Source organism: Pseudophryne corroboree, chromosome 2, assembly GCF_028390025.1.
Source record: "Pseudophryne corroboree isolate aPseCor3 chromosome 2, aPseCor3.hap2, whole genome shotgun sequence".
Classification (NCBI taxonomy): domain Eukaryota; kingdom Metazoa; phylum Chordata; class Amphibia; order Anura; family Myobatrachidae; genus Pseudophryne; species Pseudophryne corroboree.
Genome location: NC_086445.1, coordinates 683,037,607 through 683,065,333, shown reverse-complemented (window position 1 = coordinate 683,065,333; position 27,727 = coordinate 683,037,607). Strand labels below are relative to the sequence as shown.

The following is a 27,727-nucleotide window of genomic DNA, read 5'->3' as shown; positions in this document are numbered from 1 at the left end:
TGTTTCAGCAAGACAATGCCCCTGGACGGATAGCGAGATCCATCAAAAAATAGTTTTTTGTTACTTCCCTAGACTTTTATATTTAACTAGTGTTTGCCCATAGGGTCTCTCGCGTGGATGTCTTCTGGGAAAAAAAAAATGTCTCCATAGTTCATAAACAGTCCCTATAAGTATATTGCTACCCAAACATGTATATTTATATACATATAGCCATTTTGGACATAAAGAGCATGAACACGGACCTCATCAGCTTCCTAAAAGTGATTCCAGTGCATTTCAGAGATATCCCGCTACTCTGGAGTCCCCAAAAGATTTGGTATCTGCTTTGCCAAAAGTATGGGTTGAATGCACGTAAGTCCTTGTTTCTTCCGTTTCTAGCTAATCCTGATTTTCAAATTGGTCAGGCCTCTTACCGCTTTAATATTTGGCAGGAGAATGGCATCACTACCATAAGGGATTTGGTGTATCAGACCCTAAAAAGGCCTCTACCGTTCATGGAAGCAGGAACCCAGTTTAGCGTTTTGGAGGCCTATCCCATGGCAAACCTGCAGGTTTAACATTCTAGAACTTGCAAATGTGATTGCAAAGTATTACCTTTTACGATGTATACCGAAAGGTCTTTAAATATTTTGCACAGGACTCATGTCATAGGGGCTTTGTCACTGGTCAGTCATCTATGCATAACGGTTATAGATGTGCGGAACCAATGGCAGAACATTATCTTTGGCAATGCCACTTACACCTGACTGGGTTGTCTTTGGGATAATCCCTGCTTATCCGCATATTATACCTGGGGGTAGACGACTGCTGATGCACTGGGTGGAGGTGGTTCTGGACAATGAATCTAAAACAGAAAGGTATTTTTGATATGTGGAAAAGCTTTAGAGACACACTATCTCCTGAAATCAAGGGACAAATTTATAGAAGCCTACGATACCTCCTGGTACCTTACTCGAGAGATAGCTGGTGACCCCTCCATTTTATTCTAGGGTACAGATGGGATTTTTTTCTGCTGGCAGAGTAGGGGGTCCCCTTTTTCTGGTTTTGTTTTTTTATGTTAGATACTCATTATTTTAACCTGAAATATGGTGCTTTACTTTGATGGAGAAATCTTACTCCAACAGTCTACCAGCCACTGTATTTATCAATGCCACAACATTTCTCCTGCAAGGATTCTGTTATAGTTAAAGATGGCACTTTTATTGGCTTTATTATCTGCTGGGGACATTGTCTATTGTTACCGTACTATTGTCTTGTATATGTCAAGATAGCATTTTTCTTATTTTATGTTCTACTGGTGACATTGTCCATTGCACTATTGTAAATTACACTTTGTATTACAGGTAATGCTTCAATAAAGACAAAACAAAAGAAAAAACAACAAAAGGGTTTGCTGGGTTTGGTGTGGAACAACTTCGCTGCCTGGAAAGAGTCTTTTCCTCAACCCTATAGAAGTATCTTGTGATGATTTTGAACCCCAACTACTTGCCAGACCTCATCACCCACCATTTACGCTTGACCTCACTAACACTCCTGTGGCTGGATGGATAGAAATCCACAGAGCCCTTTTCCAATTTCTATTTGCGAGCAGTCCAGGAAGAGTTGAGGCTCTTACAGTAGCAAAGGGGGAGTGGGGGATCCAGTGCAAATTCACATTAATGCCCTGGATTTGGAAAGCAATGTTCAACAATTGAATATAGGAATAATGTTTAAGTGTCCACATAAAATGCTGGAGAGTATACATTCCCAAATCAGTCAGGGGGTCACTCAAATATTAGTTAACAATGTGATTTCACTGCATTTACTTTTTTTGTGAATTTACATTTGTAGTGTATGATATGTAATAATAAAATGTGAAAGATGGCACAATGTACAGTTTCAAGTTTAGAAACATCAGTTTGGGGCAATATGAGACTTTACATTCAGCACATTAATTGACTGTCCATACTGTAAATACTGTTCAAAAGTAATATTCTGGCGCATTGGAAACAATGTCTTACTTTATAATCGTCTTAAAAATATTTGTGAAATAATAAAAAAAAAAACTATATTAATTTTCTCCACTTCATAGTAACAGTGTCTGTCAGACGTCATACCATCTGCAGATAATTGGTGGTGAACATTAGCCAGTCTGGCAGCGAGAGTGGTAAGAGGACTGCCCAGCTCTGCACCATATACTAATGGTACAAAAGGTCTAAATACAGCTGGTTTCACAAACATTTTTATATCGGAATGGCAAATGACCAAGGTTTAGACATTAGCATTGCAGGGAATTTAACATTCTATAAACAAAAAGTCATAAAAAGAAAAATTATAACTAACTGCTGCTAATTTACAGAGCCAGCCACAGGATTTGTCCTTGAAAATGTCCCCAATTGTGAAGGCTTACCAACTACAAAGCACCAGACTGTGATTTCTCCTGCAAGTCTGCATTTATCCAATGTAATGTTAGATGTGTTAATGGGTAACGCTGCGGTGCAGCTAAGATTTACCGAAAGGGATATTTAAAAAATATTACGTTTTCGTATGATGATCATATTGAGTATGTCAGCATTAACTTTATAGGCTTAGAAGACTCACCTGTTCAGCAGCAGTGGCCCTGGAAACTATTCAAACAGACAACTATGGTGGATTCATAACCCCCTCTATCCGCAAGAATGTTATAATTACAACATGATGCTGACCCTTTGGTGCCAGTATGTGACGCACATTATGCTACATACAAAGGCTGCAGAATAACAAGGGGAATTTGAAATCCAACCCCAGTGACAGGTCTTGTGCTGGCACTACATCATCCTAAATAACGCCGGCAGAATGCAGGGGCACTGGCAACAAGAGGACGTGACAGACGGGAACAGAAGGAAAGATTGCTGGGGGGAGGGAAAGGCTCCAGAGGTAATGCAGGGTTGGTAAGGGAACAGGATGAGGAGACACCCCGCAGAGCTCTGACACCAGATGGGCACAGGGCAGGCTACTGTACACACAGACTTTGCTGCCTGGCCCCAGACTGTATGAAATGTTACTGTAATATCCATCTCTGTGAGCAAGTAAAGTGTAACAACATGAGAGATGGCAGATATAGCTCTAATGACAAAGAAAAATGTGTGTCAGATAGAGGAGAAATGCTCCTATGGGAAAAGACACAGATTGGCTACGTAACCCTGCATTCCCTACCACAGGACACAGCCGTGCCACAGTACTTCTGGACACAGAGCTCAGACAGGTCTTCCTGAGCCAGCTCCGGCAATTGGCATTACTTATTCATGTAGTTGTTTTTGGTAAAGGCTACTAACGCAGTAGGGGGCACTTGCTGCCATATAAATTGTTAATACCTTCCATTCCACTGCCATCTCCCTATGGGACTTTTCATCTGCTCTCACTACAAAGGCAGGAAGGGGACCACACGTTGTGCTGGCTCTTTAATTCTACTGTCCCCATGGGAGACACCCAGGAGGGAGGGGCCAACCGGAAGTTAGAGATGCAATCTCTTATATAGTAGCTGGCTGCATGTCTATGTTGTAAATCAGCGAACAATCTAACTGGCTCCACAATAAAAATGTTAGCTCACTAATTACAAACACCATTTCGCTTCAGTATTTGGAAAAGGATGGAAGAATGTTTTATTTTAATCTTGGCAGGATCAGCATGGATGTATTTTATTTCTTTATTGTTTTTATCCCTCTATTCTTACTCTGCTTATGTTCATTATCTACTATTTGCAGTCAATTTAATAAGGCATTTCAGCTTACGGTAATTTCACAATCCTTAACAATAAATCAGAATCCCTTATTCTATTATAATATACTGTATATGAGAATTTTTATTTTACACAATCAATGCCAGGTTTGCCAAGGTAGTGTCTATTGTGTATGAGATTTGGAACTCAGAGCTTTTTTCAAGCGGATAGTATAAAGGAGCCAAATCTGCAATTATTTCTTCTGCTTGTCCTGCTCTCAAACACCAAACAGCTCTACAGCCCTAGAAAAAAAACATTTATTTTACTAACTAAACCAGAAAGTACTGCCATCCCTGTAACTCCATATATAGGTCCTGATTCAGAGTTGGATGCAAGTGGCAGTGCATGCATACGGTATCTTTTCAGATTTTAGCATACTGCGCATGTGCCAAAGATACTGGACTGTAAATCGGCAACTGTTTATGTGCCAAATTAGACTTAAGCACACGGAAGGAGTTCGCTACTGAGTACAGATTGATCTGTTCTGCAACGTACCATGCTATTCATGAAATGGGTATGTCAGGGTGGTGATCGCGCAAACTCATGCATCTGCTCTGTCTAGAAGGAGTGTCACGAGCATGTTGGATGACTTTTGTGCTTGATCGTAGCATGTTGATTGGTGGCGAGACTTCTGTTTCAGATGGATCTTTTGCACTGTGTCACAAACCAGGGGTCTATTTACTAAGCCCTGGATGGAGATAAAGTCACTGGAGATAAAGTACCAGCCAATCGGCTCCTAACTGCCATGTCACAGGTTGTGTTTAAAAATTACAGGAGCCTATTGACTGGTAATTTATCTCCAGCGACTATCTCCATCCAAAGCTTAGTAAATAGACCCCTATGTCTGTCTTTTCGGATTCTGCACGGCTCTTGGCATGTTAAAGTGTTCTTGATTTCCTGTTTGTTTTCATTTCGCGGATTACATAGGCGCAGCCACGTTGAATACTGTAATGTGACTGATCTAGCCAATCAGACCCTGTTGAAGCGCTTTCATGACTCAAGCCTCCAATAGCAGCCAAAAGCATACTATTTAAAACTGCACCTGTGGATTAGCCATTGGTGGTCATTCCGAGTTGTTCGCTCGTTGCCGATTTTCGCTATATTGCGATTAGTCGCTTAATACGCATGCGCAAGGTTCGCAGAGCGCATGCGCTTAGTTATTTTACACAAAAGTTAGGTATTTTACTCACGGCATAACAAGGAATTTTCATCGTTCTGGTGATCGTACTGGGATTGACAGGAAGTGGGTGTTTCTGGGCGGAAACTGGCCGTTTTCTGGGAGTGTGCGAAAAAACGCTGGCGTTTCTGGGAAAAACGCGGGAGTGTCTGGGCGAACGCTGGGTGTGTTTGTGACGTCAAACCAGGAACGAAACTGACTGAACTGATCGCAATGGCTGAGTAAGTCTGGAGCTACTCAGAAACTGCTTAGAAATTTCTAATCGCAATTCTGCTAATCTATCGTTCGCAATTCTGCTGAGCTAAGATACACTCCCAGAGGGCGGCGGCTTAGCGTGTGCAATGCTGCTAAAAGCAGCTAGCGAGCAAACAACTCGGAATGAGGGCCATTGTTGGAACAACTCTGCCCTCTGATTCTGATCATCCTCTTCCTGTGCATCTGCCAATGTTCCTGTATCCAGAGCTCTATCATCTGCCAGAAACCAGCTCTCCTGACATCTACCTGGGTTCAGCATCTCTGTCAACTGCCTGTGTCCAGTGCTGCTGTTATCAACCTGAACTCCTGGCAGCACTACCACCATCAGCCTGAATAATCTGTGCTCACTTCCTAAGTGTATGTGCACTCTGATCACAGTCACCATGGGGGTGATTCAGAGTTGATCGTAGCACAAATTTAGTACAGCTACGATCAAGCACACGAACATGTGGGGGGACGCCCAGCACAGGGCTAGCCCACCCCATATGTCAGTCCCTGCCCTGTCGCAGAAGTACAAAAGCGCTTTTGTACTTCAAGAGTAGCTCCCGGCCAGCGCAGCTCCTGCTTGCTGGGCGGGAGCTACTCGACGCTGCCCGGGTCACAGCTACTGCATGTGACGTCACGCGGCACGGTCCGGCCACACCTGCGTTGGCCGGACCGCGCCCCTTAAACAGCAGCTGAACGCTGCCGCCCTGTTCCCTCCCACCCAGCGATCGCTAGCTAAAGACAGACGTCGGCACTGCGGCGCTAGCGCATGCGCAGTTCAGGCCTGGTCGCTGCTGTGCAAACACGCACAGCACCGATCAGGTCTGAATTAGCCCCCATTGGCGATAACTTACACTCTGCGTCTCTCTCTCAAGCCTAGGCCAGTGCTCCGGCATGTTAGCTTGCGTTCAGCCTCTCTGCCTGTATCCAGTCTTCCATTTTCAGTCTGAGCCAGAGCTCCTGTTAATGACCCACTGTAAGTACTGCTGTTCTCAGGAGATGTCAGTACTTCTGTTACAACAGATATAGGGGGTAATTCAGATCTGATCGCAGGAGAAAATTTGTTAGCAGTTGGGCAAAACCATGTACACTGCAGGTGTGGCATATAACATTTGCAGAGAGAGTTAGATTTGGGTGGATTATTTTGTTTCTGTGCAGGGTAAATACTGGCTGTTTTATTTTAACACTGCAATTTAGATTTCAGATTGAGCACACCCCACCCAAATCTATCTCTCTCTGCACATGTTATATCTGCCTCCCATGCAGTGCACATAGTTTTGCTCAACTGCTAACAAATTTGCTGCTGCAATCAACTCTGAATTGGGCCCATAGAATATGCTAGTATTCCATGCAATTGTCATTGCCAGTACTCCAACCATCAGCCTCTATTATGAAGTATCTGCTAGTTCTCAGCTTCTCCAGTTGGGCGCCCAGCACTTCCAGTTTGGTTATTTCACCTGCTCATTGCAGGATGCCTCACTATCTGTGCTACCAGTACTCAGCTTCTGCTGTAACTCTCAGCAAGTATACATCAGAATCATTACAACCTTCTGAGACAAAACCATCAGACCATCGGTGGCGGTGATTGTACTTCTGGCTTCATAGATTGATTGCTGAGACCTGTGTTGAGTTACTCGAAGTTGTGCTTAAGCGTGGGTCTTGGGTTATGTTGCTTTATTGGAAAACTCATCTCGGCTTCCCAACCTGTGATCCTAGGAAGTGCACAATATTTTAGATTCCAGTCTCGACATTCTCTGGACTTGTACCCAGTCTTTCCCGCAACAGTATGGATGACTGGCGCATGTGTGCGCCATCCATCACCTCTATCACAGCTGCTCTTTGACACCAAAATAGCATAACAGCTCTGCTAGTTTGCCGTCCCCCTCAGATGGTGTCATCCGGCGCAGTCCAAACTACCCACACCCCATTATAGTATGTTTTTTTGGATTGAGAGAGAAAACTGGAGTACCCAAAGGAAAACCATGGTGAGCACATACAAACTGGTGGGAACTGAATGCAGGACCTCAGTGCTGTGAGGCAGCAAGCTAATTATTTTGATATCATGCTGCCTAACATCCTCTTCATCACCCTCCCCCCACCCCAAATAACCTCTGCAATATAGCCCCTCTCACTTTTTAGCATCTTACCATCACGCTGTCACTTTTGTTGCACATTCTCCCCACCATTTATTTATTACCAGTAACTTATATAGTGCCAATGCTTTACAATTGGGAACAAACCGTATATTATCAAGAGTGGCTAATGACATACACACATAAGGTGAGAGGGTCCTGCTCACAAGCTTACAATCTGTAGGGAAAAAAGCATTCCTCATCAACTCACTAGTAATATGTATCCCCATCACCACTGTAATATACAGTATCCTGCCTTACCTCCATAATAGTCCCCATCCCTCACATCACTGCTGAAGCCACACACCTATTTTTTTACCTGTCCTCCATAGGCTCTGCTCACTTGTGCAGGCTGGCGGTGACATCAGAGCGAAATTCAGCTCGTTCATTCTGATTTGCTGCCAGACTGCCCTCACTGAATTTCCTCCCCAGTCCCCTCTCCAGTTCAAATAAATAAGTTATTTTTAAACTGAATATTAAACTGATAGATTACTCTGAAAACAAAGCAAGACTTTTTGACTGACTACTTTGATACTGTTGATTGAATTCCCATATCTGAAAGAGCTTTGCTCGGTAAAGCCATGCAAGCATTCTCCCATTTTTCATTATGATCTAGACTGTAGTGTCACCATTTTATTTATGTTCAATCAATGATAATTTATTTTTTAAATCTGATAGGAACCAGCATGGCAGTTCCCAATCATTAACAGTCAAAGACAGACATAAGTTTGATAAACATAACCGCTTTCACTGAATATCTATAACTACCTGTGAAAAAAAAAGTAGATCTCCTTTACTTTCTATAAAACTTTCATTTTGGCTGCTGACTCTGTAAGACATACATTAGCTGAAATTTTAAAATGTAAAAACAACTGAAAACAAAACGTGCAAGCAAGGCAAATACAGATGTAAATGTGGCTCCAATTACTGAAGCATTTGACGTGAACAAATTGCAGTTCACCGAATGTGATATGAATTTTAAATGTTCCTTGTAACTTGCAGAAATAAGACAGATGTTGAAGAGATTTCAGCATTATAAACTAAACAATTCAAAATCTTGAGAGTTTGACCTTGTACAGGTGTCCTTAACTGTGCCATCAGGAAGCCCACCTACAGCAAACTGTGCATGTGCCAAAGATAAATCGGCAACTGTTTATAATAATATTAATTGCCAAATGGAATTTTCCAATTAATGGGACTATATAAATGAATCAATAAACTTATAGCCACAATTATCACTGCAATATTATGTGGTCTCTGTAAGGGGTAGTCTTCAGTTTGCCGGCGGCCGGGCTCCCGACGACCAGCATATCGGCGCCGGCATACCGACACATATACTCCTTCTTGGGGGTCCACGACCACCCTGGAAAGAGAATAGATAGCATGGCGCGCGTAGCGTGCCACTGTGCCCGCAGTGAGCACGCAAGGGACTCATTTGCGCTCGCCCGGCTGTTGGTATGCCGGTGGCCGGGATTCTGGCGCCGGTATGCTGGCCGCCGGGAGCCTGACCACCGGCACAACATACTACACCCCTCTGTAAGATCTGTTACTAAGGGGCTGGTGTAGAGTGTAACACGACGACTGTTTGCGGAACACACCTAGCATGTTTTTGAACAGAGCATGTACGCATGATGCAGGGCTCTATGCATTCAATTGTGTTTCCACTTGTGACTGAGGAGGTGAAACTAGGTTGAAATAGGGGTATTCTCACAAAACAGCATGTTATGCAGAGATGGATGTATGTAAAAAGACGTCGGTTTCCAGGTGTATCATTTGCACTAAGTAGAGGCTGGTGCATGTGTTCTCTGATGATGAGAGGTATCAGAACAAGTGTATGCCTAGAGGGAGGATTCACACAACTCTGTTTATAGGCAAATATACAAAGATATTTCCATTTATGCAATATGTGAGCATAGACCCATCAACCATAAAATTAAAACCACTTGGGGTGACATATATTAGATAGTAAGGGAACAGTCAGTTTTTCAAGCTGATGTGTTGTAAGCAAGAAAACAGGATTTTGGTACTTAACGATAAATCCCTTTCTCCGACTCCATGGGGGACAATAGAGTTACACTGGGGTATAGACGGGTGAGGAGTGGAGCCTGGCACTTTAAAGTATTCCTAAGAATAGAAGTTGGCTCCTCCCCCTTTATACACCACTGGCTTCAGTTAAGATTAAACAAGCCCAGGCAGAAATGGAGAGCAGATAAAACATAGGAAGAAATAACAGAAGAAGGAAGAAGCAACCAAGAAAAATTTCCAAGGACTGAAATATCAAACAAGTGTTACAAACAAACAGATGGGCTACTGACATGTAGCTGCAAACCAACCAGAGAACACTGCAGCAAGGAATAGCGCTGGGAGAGCATGCAGTGTCTCCTATTGAATCAAGAAAGGGATATTCAGTAAGTACCAAAATCCTGTTTTTGCCTTCATCCACTAGGGGACACTGAAGTTACACTGGCGAAATACCAAAGCTAACCTTCTGGGTGGGAAGATGTGGAGAAACCTGCAGAACCCTGTGACCATAGCTTGAATCAGTGGTCGCAAAGAGAGCAAAGCGGTAGAACTTAACCGAAAAAAGAACTATGGATTAAAAAGCCTCACTGTAAGCAGAGAAGCAGAAGCTCCCCGCCTGGCAGCCCATGAGATCCCAACCAAATGGTCAGAATGAGCAGAGATGGAGCTAGATGGTGGTTGACCACAGGTGACATAAGCTGTAAAAGGTAAGCCCGCCATGGGAATTGAACCAAAGATCCCTCCATCACTGCCACTAGGATATGCAGTCTACAGACAATAAACAACAGGTCCACCTGGAAAGAGTCTGCCAAGAAACAGGCCAGCCCTGCCTGGAGGCATCATAGAGTACAAAGAAAGACTCTATTATGTGCATGGAAACATTACCTGGTGGCTGGACTCTACGAACTCCCGGCAGAAAAGGTTTGTAGGTCCGGGAGCAGGGCAACTGACACTGAATCAGTGATCGCGCAGAAACCCCCCAAAAAGTGGGTCCCTCACTTTCAAAAATTGGGATCCTACCTGTCCTTTTTTGGGTTTCATCGGAATATAGGTTCTTATTAATCTTATTAATGATTCAAATATAAAAACACAGACATGATTTTGAAACTACAAAAGTGCTGCAAGGGGGAGGATGGGATGACAATGCTGCTGGGCTGTGTAGCATACAGGACACTCTGCACCAAGCTGTAACTAGACATTTTGGTGCCCTTTGGCAGAAACTGAATTGGTTCTCCCCCTCTCATACAGCAAAGCATGGACAGTACAAAAATTTAGGGGCATGGCTTTGTGTAGAACGGGCGTGGCCACATCATAGTAGTGCCACTTGTACACACTGCACCAGGTAGAACGTCCTATACACACTGCATTAAGTAGAGCACATTATACACACTGCACCAGGTATAGCACATTATACACACTGCACCAGGTAGAGCACGTTATACACATTACACCGGGTACAGAACGTTATACACATTACACCAGGTAGAGCACATTATACACATTGCACCAGGTAGAGCACGTTATACACATTGCACCAGGTAAAGCACGTTACACACATTGCACCAGGTAGAGCACATTATACACATTGCACCAGGTAGAGCACGTTATACACATTGCACCAGGTAGAGCACGTTATACACACTGCACCAGGTAGAGCACGTTATACACATTGCACTAGGTAGAACCCCCAATACACATTGTGCCAGGTAGAGCACTTAAACAAAATAATCCATCTTTCAGAGGATAGGAGGTAGTAATGTACATTCATAATATGCTAATGTCATCATTCAATACAGTATGACTGAAATAACATTGGGGAAAAAAAAACTTAGATTTCTAGGTAACTAGTACTATTTTACATCAATGATAGTTTCGCTATAGACACTGCTCAAGCAATGTTTGCAGGAACACAGTGTAACGTATAGGGAATTAATTCGTCACACAACAAGTACTCTGCTCCCTCAGAACAACTTTAGCTAATGCCACAGAACAAGGAGGAGGCCATGACCACAGAGCACACTGTCAGCCGCAGCAGTCGTGCAGCCAGGAGGATGCTATGAAAGGTGCATCCCCCACCAAGGATCCTGCACACAAACTGGAGGAAGGCACTGAGAGAGGGGACCTGTGGGCAGATAGAGGCTCGGCCGTCCCTAGATTTCACGAGATCGGCCTCCGAATTTTAGTTCACGCCCAATAGCACCGCAACCTCCATCTGTCATCTGTAGTGCAGGACCGGGCCAGCCGTAGCCTGGGTCTCGCAGAGGAGCGGGTATATGGGAGGCCTGAGACTACCCCACTGTGCCGCCTCCCGCTGGTCGGTGTGGCACCCGGCTCTGTGCTCTCCTCTTACCATCATAATAGTAGCAGACCTCCTTCTTTCCACTCCCCTGACTGTACGCCATGGAGTACTGCGCGGGCGCCGCTTACACTGGGACCTACTGGTGCTTAGGACGGGCCGGGCTGCCCTGGGACGAGCGCTGATAGCCGCCACTGCCATTTACTCGGTAATGAATGGAAACGTCCCGCCTGGCCGGCGCTGCACACACACATACACACATGGTGCAGACAGAAGGGGGTTGGTTCGGTGAAGCTAAGTGGGAGGAGCTGGCAGGAGAGGGGGCAATGTGCTCGCAGAGCAGACAGTGAGGGGAGATGGGGCGGGAGAACACACATGGTCTCCTCCCCTTCCAAGTTCCTCCCTCTGCTACCGTGGAGACGGAATCTGACTAACAGCACAGGACAGCGCTGCTGGTCAGAGCGCGTCCTGAGAGACCAGGCGTTTTTTCATTTTTGAATCCCCACCATCAATTTTTGGGTAAAGTACGTGCCATAGCGCTTTTTTGCGATCACTGCTGAATTAAGACGGCAACAGCAATAACCTGCACATTAAGCGAGCTCAGGCAGAGACCAGCAACTATTCCCATCAGGAGAGACAGTAGTAGTCGGGACAGCTGGGAGGAGGCAACTGAGAAACCACGGCACTCATACCAAAGAGACTTCCAATGTGATGGTAGTGTGCTGCCGAAACCACTTTCCTGACCCGAACATAGCAGGAATAACAGCTTCCAGGATACGGTTAGACTTTAGGAACACTGCTTCAACCGCCATGCCGGTAAACAAAGATCCTGTAATGCAAGGTACACAAACGGACCCTTCTGAAGATCCATTTTTGTAACATCCACGGACCATATGCGAGAAGCTGAAAAAGATCTGAGTACTACGCTCTGGAGCCTATAGGAAGACTGTTGTGGACTCACAGTTTAAGTGTACAAAAATCTGGGACCACCAAACACCCAGGAGAGTATGTGGACTAAATTGTAAAATACCAGTTAGAAATGCCAGCAAAAATAAGATTTTACTTACCGGTAAATCTATTTCTCGTAGTCCGTAGTGGATGCTGGGGACTCCGTAAGGACCATGGGGAATAGACAGGCTCCGCAGGAGACATTTATTTATTTATTAACAGTTTCTTATATAGCGCAGCATATTCCGTTGCGCTTTACAATTAGAACAACAGTAATAGAACAAAACTGGGTAAAAACAGACAGACAGAGGTAGGAAGGCCCTGCTCGCAAGCTTACAATCTATAGGGAAATAGGCATAGATACACAAGGATTGATGCTAACTATTGCATAATGGTCCACCAGATTGCTAGGTTCTAATGGGTTGTATGATGATACCCCACAAAGTTATCCAAGTGTCAGGAGGGTGTGAGACTAAAGAAAGACAAGATATGTGATGTTATGAATATTCTACAGAGGATGTAATTAGATAGGGAAGCACTGAAGGTTATGTGGGTGGGTCTGGAATTTGATAGGCTTGTCTGAAGAGGTGAGTTTTCAGGGAACATTTAAAGGTTTGGAGACTAGAGGCGAGTCTTACTGTGCGTGGGAGGGCATTCCACAGAGTGGGTGAAGCCCGGATAAAGTCCTGTAATTTTGAGTGTGAACAAGTAATGCGTGTGGATGAGAGACGTAGATCTTGTGCAGAGTGGAGAGGTCGGGTAGGGAGATATTTTGAGATGAGTGAAGAGATGTATGTTGGTGCAGTTTGGTTAATAGCCTTGTATGTGAGTAAAAGTATTTTATATTTAATACGGTAGAATACCGGTAACCAATGGAGGGACTGACAGAGCGGATCTGCAGACGATGAACGTCTGGCAAGGAAGATTAGCCTCGCAGCTGCATTCAAAATGGATTGTAGTGGTGAGAGCCTATGTTTGAGAAGACCGGTCAGGAGACTATTACAATAATCAATGCGGGAGATAATGAGAGCATGGATTAGAGTTTTTGCTGTGTCTTGTGTAAGATAAGGGCGTATTTTGGATATGTTTCTTAGATGTATGTAACATGATCTTGAGACAGATTGAATGTGGGTAACAAAGGACAGTTCAGAGTCAAGATTGACACCTAGGCAGCGAGCTTGTGGGGTAGGGGTGATTGCAGAGTTCTCAACAGTGATAGAGATATCAGGTTGGAAACTACTATTGGCCGGTGGAAATATAATTAATTCTGTTTTGGAAATATTAAGTTTGAGGTGGCGAGATGTCATCCAAGATGAAATGGCAGAAAGGCATTCAGTGACACGGCCCAATACAGATGGTGACAAATCAGGGGAGGATAGGTAGATTTGAGTATCATCCGCATACAGATGGTACTGAAATCCGAAAGAGTTGATTAGTTTGCCAAGAGATGTGGTATAGATAGAGAAAAGCAGAGGACCTAGGACTGAGCCTTGCGGTACTCCAACTGAGAGAGGTAGCGAAGGAGAGGTGGAATCAGAGAAACGAACACTGAAGGAGCGATTAGATAGGTAGGATGAGAACCAAGAAAGGGCTGTGTCCTGAATACCTAGGGATTGTAGTGTTTGTATGAGAAGAGAGTGGTCAACAGTGTCAAAAGCAGCAGAGAGATCAAGGAGAATAAGGAGAGAGAAATGTCCTTTAGATTTAGCAGTGACCAAATCATTCACAACCTTAGTCAGTGCTGTCTCTGTTGAGTGTTGGGCACGAAATCCTGACTGAAGTGGGTCCAGTAGGCTGTGTGAGTTAAGAAAGTGTGTGAGGAGAGTGTAGGCAAGTCTCTCAAGTAGCTTGGAGGGGCATGGGAGCTGAGAGATGGGACGGTAGTTAGAGAGAGAGTTCGGGTCAGAGTTTTGTTTTTTCAGAATGGGAGTAATCACTGCATGCTTGTATAGAGAAGGAAAGATACCAGTAGACAGGGAGAGATTACAGATTTTCGTTAAGGTTGGGATGAGCACAGTAGACAGAGCTTTACTAATTTGTGAGGGTATAGAGTCAAGGGGAGAGGTATTAGAGTATGCAGATGAAAAGAGTGCAGATACTTCATCTTCATTTGTAGGATCAAAAGAAGAGAAGGTGTTAGAGGGTTCAGGCAGGGAATTGAGCAGGTCACTTGCTGTGGAAGAGCATACCATTTAATTTCGGATCTTGTCAATCTTGTCCTTGAAATAGGAAGCAAGATCTTGCGCACTGACAGTGGCTGGTGGGTTAGGTGAGGGAGGGACAAGAAGTGATTTAAATGTATTAAAAAGTCGCTTGGGGTTAGAGGCTTGAGCAGAGATGAGAGATTGAAAATATGTTTGTTTGGCAGTGTCCAGAGCAGTACGATAAGAGTGGTAGGTGGTCTTATATGTGAGAAAGTCACTTGAACTACGAGATTTACGCCACTGGCGTTCAACTTTTCGTGAGAGTTTTTGTAAGTGTCTAGTGTATTTAGAGTGCCACGGTTGACATATAAGTCTACGTGGAGTGTGATGGGTAGCTGGAGCCACTTCATCAAGTGCTGTTACTAGAGTTTGGTTAAGGTGTGACACAGCAGTCTCTGGAGAGGTGAATGTAGAAATTGGTGAAAGCAGTGGTTGCAGAGAGGTAGATAGTTGTTGAAAATTAATAGCGTTAATATTTCTGCGGGTAAGAGGTGTCCTTGTAGACTTTAGGGACATGGAGTTTGAAGTAATGGAGGAGAGCATGCATGTGATAAGGTTGTGATCTGAGAGAGGGAAAGGAGTGTTAGTGAGTTCAGAAACAGAGCATAGTCTGGTGAATACAAGATCAAGGCAGTGGCCTTGGGGGCACTTTAAGAAAGAATTTAGATTCTGGTGTGCTCTGGCTCCTCCCTCTATGTCCCTCCTCCAGACCTCAGTTAGAGAAACTGTGCCCGGAAGAGCTGACAGTACAAGGAAAGGATTTTGGAAATCCAGGGCAAGACTCATACCAGCCACACCAATCACACCGTATAACTTGTGATAAACTTACCCAGTTAACAGTATGAACAAAAAACAGAGCATCAGATCAACCCTGAAGCAACTATAACATAACCCTTATTTAAGCAATAACTATATACAAGCATTGCAGAAGAAGTCCGCACTTGGGACGGGCGCCCAGCATCCACTACGGACTACGAGAAATAGATTTACCGGTATGTAAAATCTTATTTTCTCTAACGTCCTAGTGGATGCTGAGGACTCCGTAAGGACCATGGGGATTATACCAAAGCTCCCAAACGGGCGGGAGAGTGCGGATGACTCTGCAGCACCGATTGAGCAAACACAAGGTCCTCCTCAGCCAGGGTATCAAACTTGTAGAACTTTGCAAAGGTGTTTGAACCTGACCAAGTAGCCGCTCGGCAAAGCTGTAATGCCGAGACCCCTCGGGCAGCCGCCCAAGAAGAGCCCACCTTCCTTGTGGAATGGGCCTTAAATGATTTAGGCAGCGGCAATCCAGCCGCAGTATGAGCCTGCTGAATCGTGTTACAGATCCAGCGAGCAATAGTTTGCTTTGAAGCAGGCGCCCCAAGCTTGTTGGAAGCATACAGGATAAACAAAGATTCTGTTTTCCTGACCCTAGCCGTTCTGGCTACATAAACCTTCAAAGCCCTGACTACATCAAGTAACTCGGAATCCTCCAAGTAAGTAGTAGCTACAGGCGCCACAATAGGTTGGTTTATATGAAAGGATGAAACCACTTTCTGCAGAAATTGTGGGCGGGTCCGCAATTCTGCTCTATCCGCATGGAAAACCAGATAAGGGCTTTTATGTGACAAAGCCGCCAATTCTGACACACGCCTAGCCGAAGCCAAGGCTAGTAGCATGACCACCTTCCACGTCAGATATTTCAATTCCACCATTTTGAGTGGTTCAAACCAGTGTGATTTCAGGAAACTCAACACCACGTTAAGATCCCAAGGTGCCACTGGAGGCACAAAAGGGGGCTGAATATGCAGCACTCCCTTTACAAACGTCTGAACTTCAGGCAGAGAAGCCAGTTCTTTTTGAAAGAAAATGGATAGGGCCGAAATCTGGACCTTAATGGAACCCAATTTTAGGCCCAAAGTCACCCCCGACTGTAAGAAGTGAAGGAAACGGCCCAGCTGGAATCCATCCGTAGGGGCATTCCTGGCCTCACACCAAGCAACATATTTTCGCCATATACGGTGATAATGTTGAGCCGTCACGTCCTTCCTAGCCTTTATCAGCGTAGGAATGACCTCATCCGGAATGCCTTTTTCTGCTAGGATCCGGTGTTCAACCGCCATGCCGTCAAAAACGCAGCCGCGGTAAGTCTTGGAACAGACAGGGCCCCTGTTGCAACAAGTCCTGTCTTAGAAGCAGAGGCCACGGGTCCTCTGTGAGCATTTCTTGCAGATCCGGATACCAAGTCCTTCTTGGCCAATCCAGAACAATGAGTATTGTTCTCACTCCTCTTTTTCTTATGATTCTCAGCACCCTGGGTATGAGAGGAAGAGGAGGAAATACATAGACCGACTGGAACACCCACGGCATCACCAGCGCGTCCACAGCTATCGCCTGAGGGTCTCTTGACCTGGCGCAATACCTCTGTAGCTTTTTGTTGAGGCGGGATGCCATCATGTCCACCTGTGGCAGTTCCCACCGACTTGCAACCTGCGTGAAGACTTCTTGATGAAGTCCCCACTCTCCCGGGTGGAGGTCGTGCCTGCTGAGGAAGTCTGCTTCCCAGTTGTCCACTCCCGGAATGAACACTGCTGACAGTGCGCTTACGTGATTCTCCGCCCAGCGAAGAATTCTGGTGGCTTCTACCATCGCCACCCTGCTCCTTGTGCCGCCTTGGCGGTTTACATGAGCCACTGCGGTGATGTTGTCTGACTGAATCAGAACCGGTTGGTCGCGAAGTAGGGACTCCGCTTGACGTAGGGCGTTGTATATGGCCCTTAGTTCCAGGATGTTGATGTGAAGGCAAGTCTCCTGACTTGACCACAGACCTTGGAAATTTCTTCCCTGTGTGACTGCCCCCCACCCTCGGAGGCTTGCATCCATGGTCACCAGGACCCAGTCCTGAATGCCGAATCTGCGACCCTCGAGAAGGTGAGCACTCTGCAGCCACCACAGGAGAGACACCCTGGCCCTGGGGGATAGGGTGATTAGCCGATGCATCTGAAGATGTGATCCGGACCATTTGTCCAGTAGATCCCATTGAAAGGTCCTCGCATGGAACCCGCCGAAGGGAATGGCCTCGTATGATGCCACCATCTTTCCCAGGACTCGCGTGCAGTGATGCACCGACACCTGTTTTGGTTTTAATAGGTTTCTGACCAGGGTCATGAGTTCCTGAGCCTTCTCCATCGGGAGATAAACCCTCTTCTGGTCTGTGTCCAGAATCATGCCCAGGAAAGGCAGACGAGTCGTAGGAATCAACTGCGACTTTGGAATATTTAGAATCCAGCCGTGTTGTTGTAACACTTCCAGAGAGCGTGCTACGCTGATCAGCATCTACTCTCTTGACCTCGCTTTTATGAGGAGATCGTCCAAGTATGGGATAATTGAGACCCCTTGCTTCCGCAGGAGTACCATCATTTCCGCCATTACCTTGATAAATATTCTCGGTGCCGTGGAGAGACCAAACGGCAACGTCTGAAATTGGTAATGACAATCCTGTACCACAAATCTGAGGTACGCCTGATGAGGTGGATAAATGGGGACATGAAGGTAAGCATCCTTTATGTCCAGAGACACCATAAAATCCCCCCCTTCCAGGCTTGCGATGACCGCTCTGAGCGATTCCATCTTGAACTTGAACCTTTTCGGGTATATGTTCAGGGATTTTAAATTCAATATGGGTCTGACCGAACCGTCCGGTTTCGGTACCACAAACATGGTCGAATAATAACTCTTTCCTTGTTGAAGGAGGGGAACCTTGACCACCCCCTGTTGAAGATCCAATTTGTGAATTGCAGTTAACACTATTTCCCTCTCTAAAGGGGAAGCTGGCAGGGCCGATTTGAGGTATCGGTGAGGGGGCATCTCTTCGAATTCCAGCTTGTATCCCTGAGACAATATCTATTGCCCAGGGATCCAACTGGGAGTGAACCCACTTGTGGCTGAAATTTCGGAGACGCGCCCCCACCGGGCCTAGCTCCGCCTGTGATGCCCCAGCGTCATGCGGTGGATTTAGTGGAAGCCGGGGAGGACTTCTGTTCCTGGGAACTAGCTGCGTTGTGCAGCTTCCTTTCTCTGCCCCTGCCTCAGGCAAGAAAGGACGCACCTCGGACTTTCTTGCCTTTTTGTGATCGAAAGGACTGCATTTGGTAATACGTGCTTTCTTAGGCTGTGAGGAAACATATGGCAAAAAATTTGACTTTCCAGCAGTAGCTCTGGAGACCAGGTCCGAGAGACCCTCACCCTTGTAAGGTAAAACCTCCATGTGCCTTTTTGAGTCGGCATCACCTGTCCATTGCCGAGTCCACAGGACCCTTCTGGCAGAAATCGACATAGCATTTATTCTAGAGCCCAGTAGACTAATGTCTCTTGGAGTATCTCTCGTATATAGGACAGCGTCTTTTATATGCCCCAGGGTCATTAATATAGTATCCTTGTCTAAGGTATCAAGTTCCTCAGATAAGGTATCCGTCTATGCTGCTACAGCACTACACACCCAGGCCGACGCAATTGCGGGCCTAAGTAAGGTACCTGAATGTGTATAAATGGACTTCAGGGTATCCTCTTGCTTTCTATCCGCAGCATCTTTTAGGGTGGCCGTATCCTGTGACGGCAGGGCTACCCTCTTGGATAAGCGTGTTAAAGCTTTGTCCACCCTAGGGGAGGATTCCCAGCGTAACCTGTCCGTTGGCGGGAAAGGATACGCCATAAGCATCCGTTTGGAAATCTGCAGTTTTTTATCTGGAGATTCCCAAGCCTTTTCACATAACTCATTTAGCTCGTGTGAAGGGGGGAAGGTCACCACCTGCCTTTTTTCCCCATACATGTGAACCCTCTTGTCAGGGACTGGGGTTTCCTCTGTGATGTGCAACACATCCTTAATTGCTATAATCATATAACGGATGGATTTAGCCAATTTAGGCTGTAACTTTGCATCATCGTAATCGACACTGGAGTCAGAATCCATGTCGGTATCTGTGTCAACAATTTTGGATAGTGGGCGCTTCTGAGACCCTGACGGCCTCTGCGACATAGGATCAGGCACGGGCTGAGACCCTGACTGTCCTAAGGCTTCAGCTTTATCCAACCTTTTATGCAAGGAATTAACATTATCATTTAAAACCTTCCACATATCCATCCAATCAGGTGTCGGCGGAGACACCACATTCATTTGCTCCCGCTCTGTTTCCACATAGCCTTCCTCGTCAAACATGTCGACACAAGCGTACCGACACACCACACACACAGGGAATGCTCTTTTTGAAGACAGTTCCCCCACAAGGCCCTTTGGAGAGACAGAGAGAGAGTATGCCAGCACACACCCCAGCGCTATATAACCCAGGAATAACACAGTAACTTAATGTTAACCCAGTAGCCGCTGTTATAATGATTTTTGCGCCTAATTATGTGCCCCCCCTCTCTTTTTACCCTCTTCTACCGTGTATCTGCAGGGGAGAGCCTGGGGAGCTTCCTCTCAGCGGAGCTGTGGAGAAACAATGGCGCTGGTGAGTGCTGAGGAAGAAGCCCCGCCCCCTCAGCGGCGGGCTTCTGTCCCGCTTTAATGTACAATATTTTGGCGGGGGCTCATACATCTATACAGTGCCCAACTGTATATATGCAAAACTTTTGCCAAGAGGTCCTAATTGCTGCCCAGGGCGCCCCCCCCCCCCCCCTGCACCCTTACAGTGACCGGAGTATGTGGGTGTGTGTGGGGGCAATGGCGCACAGCTGCAGTGCTGTGCGCTACCTCAGTGAAGACTGGAGTCTTCTGCCGCCGATTTCGAAGTCTTCTTGTTCTGCGAGGGGGACGGCGGCGCGGCTCTGGGATCGGACGACGAGGGTGAGATTCTGTGTACGATCCCTCTGGAGCTAATGGTGTCCAGTAGCCTAAGAAGCAGGACCTATCTGCAGAGAGTAGGGCTGCTTCTCTCCCCTCAGTCCCACGATGCAGGGAGTCTGTTGCCAGCAGAGCTCCCTGAAAATAAAAAACCTAACAAAATACTTTCTTACAGCAAGCTCAGGAGAGCTCACTGAACAGCACCCAGCTCGTCCGGGCACAGATTCAAACTGAGGTCTGGAGGAGGGACATAGAGGGAGGAGCCAGAGCACACCAGAATCTAAATTCTTTCTTAAAGTGCCCATGTCTCCTGCGGAGCCCGTCTATTCCCCATGGTCCTTACGGAGTCCCCAGCATCCACTAGGACGTTAGAGAAAAGCTGATATAAGAGCCAGCCAAAGAGAGAACCTAGGTCGACGAAGGGGGGCACGCAAAAAAAAAAAAAAAAAAAAAACACACATCACCAAGGACCACTAACCTCTTGGATAGGAGGAACAAGGAGACTAGCTTGTTGTAAACATCAGACACTGCAAACATCTCATGTACACAAGTAAAATATTTTTACAGCTCCCTCTGGCACTTAATCTAAACAGAGGCCAGTGGGGTATAGAGGGGGAAAAGCAAACTTCTATTTTAAGAATATTTAAAGTGACTAGCAGATGAATGAGAAAGATTGGCAAGCATAAGGATTCCTTAACCAATTCCATAGGAAACACTGGATGCTCTCCAAGCGCTGTTCCTTGCTGCAGTGCTCAGGTGGGTTCACAGCTGCAAGTCAGTAGCGTATCTGTTTGTTTGTAGTGCTTGTTCGTTATTTTAGTATTTGGACCTTTTTCTTGGTTGGTTCCTCCTTCTCCTTTTATTCCTTCCTATGTTTTCTCTACTACCTGTTTCTGCTTGGGCTTGTGGGGTATAGAGGGGTTGAAGCCAACTTATAGTCTTAAGACTATTTTTAAGTGCCAGACTCCACTCATTGTCCTTCTATACCCCAGTTTAACTCCAGTGTCCCCTAGTGGATGAAGGAGAAAAACTGGCAAACGCAAGGATCTGAACGACTTTGACAAGGGCAAAAGTGATGGCTAGATGAGTTGATCAGGGCATCTCCAAAACTGCAGCTCTTCTGGGGTGTTCCCAGTATGCAGTTAGTATCTATCAAAAGTGGTCCAAAGAAGGACATTAGGCGAATCAGCAACAGGGTCATGGGCGTACATGACTCAATGACGTATGTGGGATGGCTAGTCCATCTGGTCGTAAGCCACAGAAGAGCTATTGTAGCACAAATTGCTGAAAAAGTTAATGCTGCACACGACAGACAGAAAGATAGAAAGATTTCAGAACACACAGAAAATGTCAGCTTGCTGCGTTTGGGGCTGCATAGCAGCAGAATGCTAAGAGAGCCCATGCTGTCCACAGCCGAAAGTGCCCACAATGGACATGTGAGCAGCAAAACTGGACCATGGAGCAATGGAAGAAAGTGGCCTGGTCTAATGAATCACAATTTCTATTACATCATGAAGCTGGCCAGATAAGCGTGCGTTGTTTACATGAGGACGCAATAGCAGCAGAATGCACTATGGGAAGGCAAGTTGGCAGATAAAGTGTGATGCTTTGGAAATGTACTGCGGGGGTACACCAAAAGAACATTGTGGATGTTACTTTGACATGTACAACCTATCTAAACATTGTTGCAGACAAAATACACTTCTTCATGGCAGTGGTACGCCATGATGACAGTAGCTTCTTTCAGCAGGATAATGCTCCCTGCCACACTTCAAAAACTGTTCAGGAATGGTTGGAGGAACATGACAAAGAGTTTAAGATGTTGACTTGGCCTCCAAATTCCCCAGATCTCAATCCAAACAAGCAACTGTGAGATGTGTTGAAAAAACAAGTCCAAGACATGGAGGTCCCACCTCGCTATGTACAGGGCTTAAAAGGTACTGCTGCTAACTGCTGCTTGCCAGATGCCGCAGGACACCTTCAAAGGTCTTGTGGAGCCCAAGCCTCGACGGGTCAGAGCTGTTCTGGCAGCACAAGGGGGACTAACACGATGTGGTTTCAATGTTATGGTTGATGGCTGTATATGGTTGATTTGTGTTAACTTTGTATTTAGGCCCTAAGTCCACCACTTAGTATAATGCCTTTGTTTTTGTCTAGGGTAGATTGAAACAGATAAACAAAATGACAGATTTTTTTTTTTTTTACAAATGACAGTGGAAAAAGGACAGTAAATACATTTTTGGAGACCGTTTGAAAAGTATGTTTGATATTAAATAATAGAAGGTATTACAGGGTACAATCAGTGACCTCTACGCAGTGCCCAGTGTTTTGTTTACTACATCTGTTCTTTATTCTCTAGTTCTTTCCCAGCTATTAGCCTACATATTAAGAGGAGGCAAATTTCTGCATCATGATCTCTACTGTCACTGCTGAACATAAACTCATTAAGTAGGATGCAAAACTCCATTTCTTAAGTGCAAAAAACTAATTTGCATGCTACGTATGCGCACAAGGTAGATACTGCCGCAACTACACCTTTTAGGAGAGGTGTCTGGTTCTCTTCTTCAAAGGTAGATCATCCGCAACATTCTGCTACTACATAATGATAATTATTATCGTCATCTTCATGGGCTGCAGCAGGTGTAAAAGTAGCTTCTAAATAAATAGCATTGCTCATTTCTCCCTGCTGCTAACTTCAGTAATTTAGGGCCCGATTCCCCAAGGGCATCCACCGCTGTGCGGAGGCTGTGTCACAGGTGGACCCCATTGCAGCCATTTTTCCCATGAAAGTGTGACCCACCCAGCATGTCAGAGCCTGATTGTTAAGGGGTCCCATGCTTTTTATTGGTCTCCCCCACAATGGACCAAGCTATAGGGGTCATTCCGACTTTATCGAAGCTGTGCTAAATTTAGCACAGCTACGATCAGGTACACAGACATGCGGGGGGGATGTCCAACACAGGGCTACCCGCCCCGCATGTCAGTCCCTTCCCCGTCGCTGAAGTACAAAAGCATCGCACAGCGGCCTGCGTTGGCCAGACAGCGTCCACAAAATGGCGGCCAAATGCCGCCGTGCCGCCCCCTCCCGCCTTTGCCTGTCAATCAGGCAGAGGCAATCGCTAGGCAATCGCTAGGCAATGACAGCCGTCGGCTGTCAGCCATGAGCCGGCGCAGCGCATGCGCAGTTCTGACCTGATCGCTGCGCTGCGAAGAACTGCAGCGAGCAATCAGGTCAGAATGACCCCCTATGAGCGGCGTAATTTAAATGTCTTTTGGGGGAGTGAGTGGATGAGGATTTTTTTTCCTTTAATCTTTATTTAAACTTTTTTTTTAATGAATTAAAATAAACATATAAACATACCATTCATCGCCAAATTGATGCACTTTAAAAGTACTTACATTCGGATTAATTTTGAATGTTTAACTTGAGCTTTCACTAAATATAAACATGTAAATTCGCTGCATGACGTTCTGTGCTGAACGTGTTCAGCATTACAGGAGTCTTAATACTTGCAAGATCAGTACTGCAAGCAGCATGCTTTTCAATATATATTAATTGAAGCTAACTGCATATATAGCGCCACTGCAGTTTCCTGGTTCAGCAGCGTTCCAGTCATCATTTTCATAGGCAGGTTCCAAAGGCACAAGTAGCAAAAGTGATGCCCAGATAATTGTACAGTATATGCGTGCGACTTATCCGAAAATATCTATTGGTCAGAATTGTCCATCATGTTTGACAGATGTAAAATTTCTAAAGTTGTAAGTCGACCGCATCGGGTAGTGTCGCGGCCAACCGACTGACATTTCCTGTTCCTTCACAGTGGAGGAATGGGGAAAGGTCTCCCCTCCCCATGGGAGGAACCTCTATATATCGTGTGGCTTTACAGTATGTCCATGATGTATGCCCAGGGATGGACTGGGGACACAATTTGGCCTTGGCATTCGTGTGCGCGTGTGCACTCGGCATGGAAGACTCACGCACGGCATGGGGAGTCCATGCCCCCGACTCGCAGCACACCCCCAATTTTATTTTTATCTAAACAATTATGCCCAGCATAAGCACACCATTTATTCATAACCTTATTTGATGACGCAAACTGGAACTGTCAGCCAACTGGAGATCAGTTATGCACAGGAACCAGTGACAACTATTAAGGAGGGATCGGGGATGGAGCAAAGTACTCAATACTTGTACAGTGCAAAGGGGCACACATTTCTAGTACATACAAAATAAGGCTTTATTTCTGAATATTGCAATAGGTACAAAATTTGCAGTGCAACCAAGTCCTACAATAAAAATGTGTCTGTTCACTATCGTTCAGTGCAATTTTCAATACATTTTAACTAAACATTACTTAGATGATAATGCCATATGTCTGTAAGCAAAGTTTGAAGGACAGTTTTACACAACACACAATTGGTAATGTCACCAATTGGTGTTATTGAAATTAATAAAAATGTGTTTTAAAGGTGAGATTTAATTTTTTTTCTTAAGCATACACATGAAACCAAGAGGAGACAAGCATAAAGCGGAACTTTTTTCATGCTTTCAAAATTGTATGTGGTCGTTGTATGTGGTCGTACATGTAAAACCTATATATAGAACATATAAACAATGAAAATAGGTAAGGCTTTGGAAAGGAATCTCACCTTCTTAAAGAGACGCCCCGAATCCTCGCTGACTTGGCCAAAGCGGGGAATGATGTTGTTCAAGTAGATGTCACTTAGCGTGGCATGATCACGGCTCTCCCTCTTCACCTGCGCGAGAACCAGGTTCCAGCAACTCACAGGAGACAGGACATTCTGATCTTTCCTGCATTAAATGAACATCAAAATAGAATTAAAGTTAGACACAAATACATAAATTTACAAATAAACAAAATAGAGCCATCTGTTCAAGTGGCTAATGGGTAAGTCATGAAGCCGTAAAATGTCGACTCTTTTGGCCACGGATGACTAAAGTAAAATATATTTTGAGAACTTATCTGAACAAATATTTCAGATGAATATACAAATCGGAGTAGCTGCCAGTAGTCCCAAAGACAGTAAACACACAGGGCCAGATTTATCAAGTCTTGTAGAGTGATAATTTGCGTCATTTTAGCAAACACAGCCTGTAACATGGCAGTTGGGAACTGGTTGGTTGGTACTTTATCACCGTGCAATTTACCTCTCTCCAAGGATTGATAAATGGGGGCTATAGTTTATATTCAGTTGCACAAAACATTTCAAGTTATTTCAAGGTTTGGGAACATCTATATACATATCTGTGAATGTCAATAGTAGCTTTGATCTAGAAGGCAATATGTATAGCTGCTTTACTGGACCTATTCTCAAGTATTCCTATGAAAAGTACCTACGCAAATGTTTGCATATAAACTAGGATACAACAACTAAAGATGGGTTGGGATCGTGTTACCGGCGGTCCGGATCCCGGTGGTCTGCATCCCCGACCGCCAGATTGCCGGCGGGGGGGGGGGGGGGGGGCAAGCACAACAAAACCCCTTGCGGGCTCGCTGTGCTTTCCAAAACCCGCTGTGTAGGCTCGGTGGCTCTCTGCGCTCGTCACGGGTTCTATTCCCACTCTATGGGTGTTGTGGACATCCAAGAGTGGGAATATTCCCTGTTAGTCGGCATGCCGACTGTTGGGATTTCCAGTGGTCGGGATCATGGGGTTGGTATACTGACCAGCGGAATCCCGACCGCCGGTAACATGATTACATCCCCTACAGATATCACAACAAACTATGCTTTAAGATTGAATTTCCCCCAATCTAATTGATCCCCCGGTGATTATCCAATTAGCCATGGAAGCACTCATCTGTGAATTTTTTTTTACCTGGCTGAGGCAGGAGGAAAAAAAATCTACGATATCAACCCCGTTTTCTCGACCGCGATCGTGAAAACACATAGGTCTGTGAAGTTATCATAGATCCTATGCATTTTCGCCCGAAAATTGAAAAAAGGGGAGTTAATTGAAATGCATGGAAAAAAAAAAAATGCGTAAAGGGGCTGATTGAACTTCCCCCTTATTATGGGCTTTTGTTTAGGTCTTACACTGCAGTATATTGTAATTATGCCAATTACGTTCCAGGATAAGGTAACATGCTCTTTGCTAGCAGTCAGGTCTATCTGTGATCACAACAGTAAAGTTGACCAATCCAGTACACTGTGCTTTGGAACTTTCTTTTGTTTACATTTAGTTTTGCCTGGATCCTTACATTCCATAAAAAGGATAAAAAGATAGGGGTAAAGCAATCTGTACCTCCTGAATGGCACCAGGGTTAGCGAGAAACAGATTCCATTGATTTTATTAAGGACTGTGAAATATAGCACAATGCCTACTCACTGATTTCTATGTACTAAGGACTCAGCATGGTTGGTATAATGGTTAGCATTGCACAACACTGAGGTACTGAGTTTAATTCCTACCAAGCCCCTAACAAATATAAGTTTGTATATTCTCCCCGTGCTTGCATAGGTTTCATCCCACAATCCAAAAATATACTGCTAGGTTGACAACAAATATTTATTTTTACCAATTGTGATACATGTAGTTGGGAATATAGACTATAAGGTCCTCTGTGGAAGGGACTGACGTGAATGACTCAAATATTCTCCGTAAAGCGCTGCGAAATATGTGCGCACTATATAAACAGCTGTTAATAAATAAGGAAGCAGAGCTTTTCATTAAGGAACAAACAAAAACCTAAAAATAATATCTTACAATTTATCACATTATATTTTTCTTTTAGATATTTTTTATATTAGCAAAGTCCAATTACTTTAAGACCACAGTCCACAAGGTCTCATCTGGGAAGGGTTAAACTTCCCTTCTGGCAAAGTTCACACAGAACACTTTGGTGGGCAGAGGATTAAATGGATTCATGTTATTACAGGACTGTGATATTCTCCAACCCCCACCCCAAGTAAAGCGTGAATTAAACTGCATGGGATTTATTCTGGCATTTGAAAATAGATTTAAGGGCATTTGTAGGATGCAGATTAGGAAAGACACTGAAAGCTTATGGATGAGTATTTAAGATACATCATTGGAAATATTTTTTTTCTCTCCTAATATTTGCTCAATAATAAATCATAAAAACATGCAGTATCCATTTCCAAGATCCTGTCCAACTGGGACACAC

The 27,727-nt window shown here is 44.9% G+C and overlaps 2 protein-coding genes across 3 annotated transcripts in view; both read right to left on the bottom strand.

Annotated features, from left to right (window-relative positions):
- SRGAP2 (SLIT-ROBO Rho GTPase activating protein 2) overlaps positions 1–27,727 on the bottom strand; it is a 244,691-nt gene that overhangs the window by 79,270 nt on the left and 137,694 nt on the right. For both annotated transcript variants that reach the window (XM_063955161.1, XM_063955162.1), the window contains exon 4: positions 25,230–25,392. In XM_063955161.1, coding sequence (XP_063811231.1) covers positions 25,230–25,392 — 163 coding nt within the window. The remainder of the gene's footprint in view (positions 1–25,229; positions 25,393–27,727) is intronic.
- Positions 12,831–13,888, bottom strand: LOC135043939 (uncharacterized; the record flags this gene model as incomplete). Its single annotated transcript, XM_063955164.1, has 1 exon — positions 12,831–13,888. A coding segment is annotated over one exon (792 nt), but the record flags the coding sequence as incomplete, so codon positions are not given.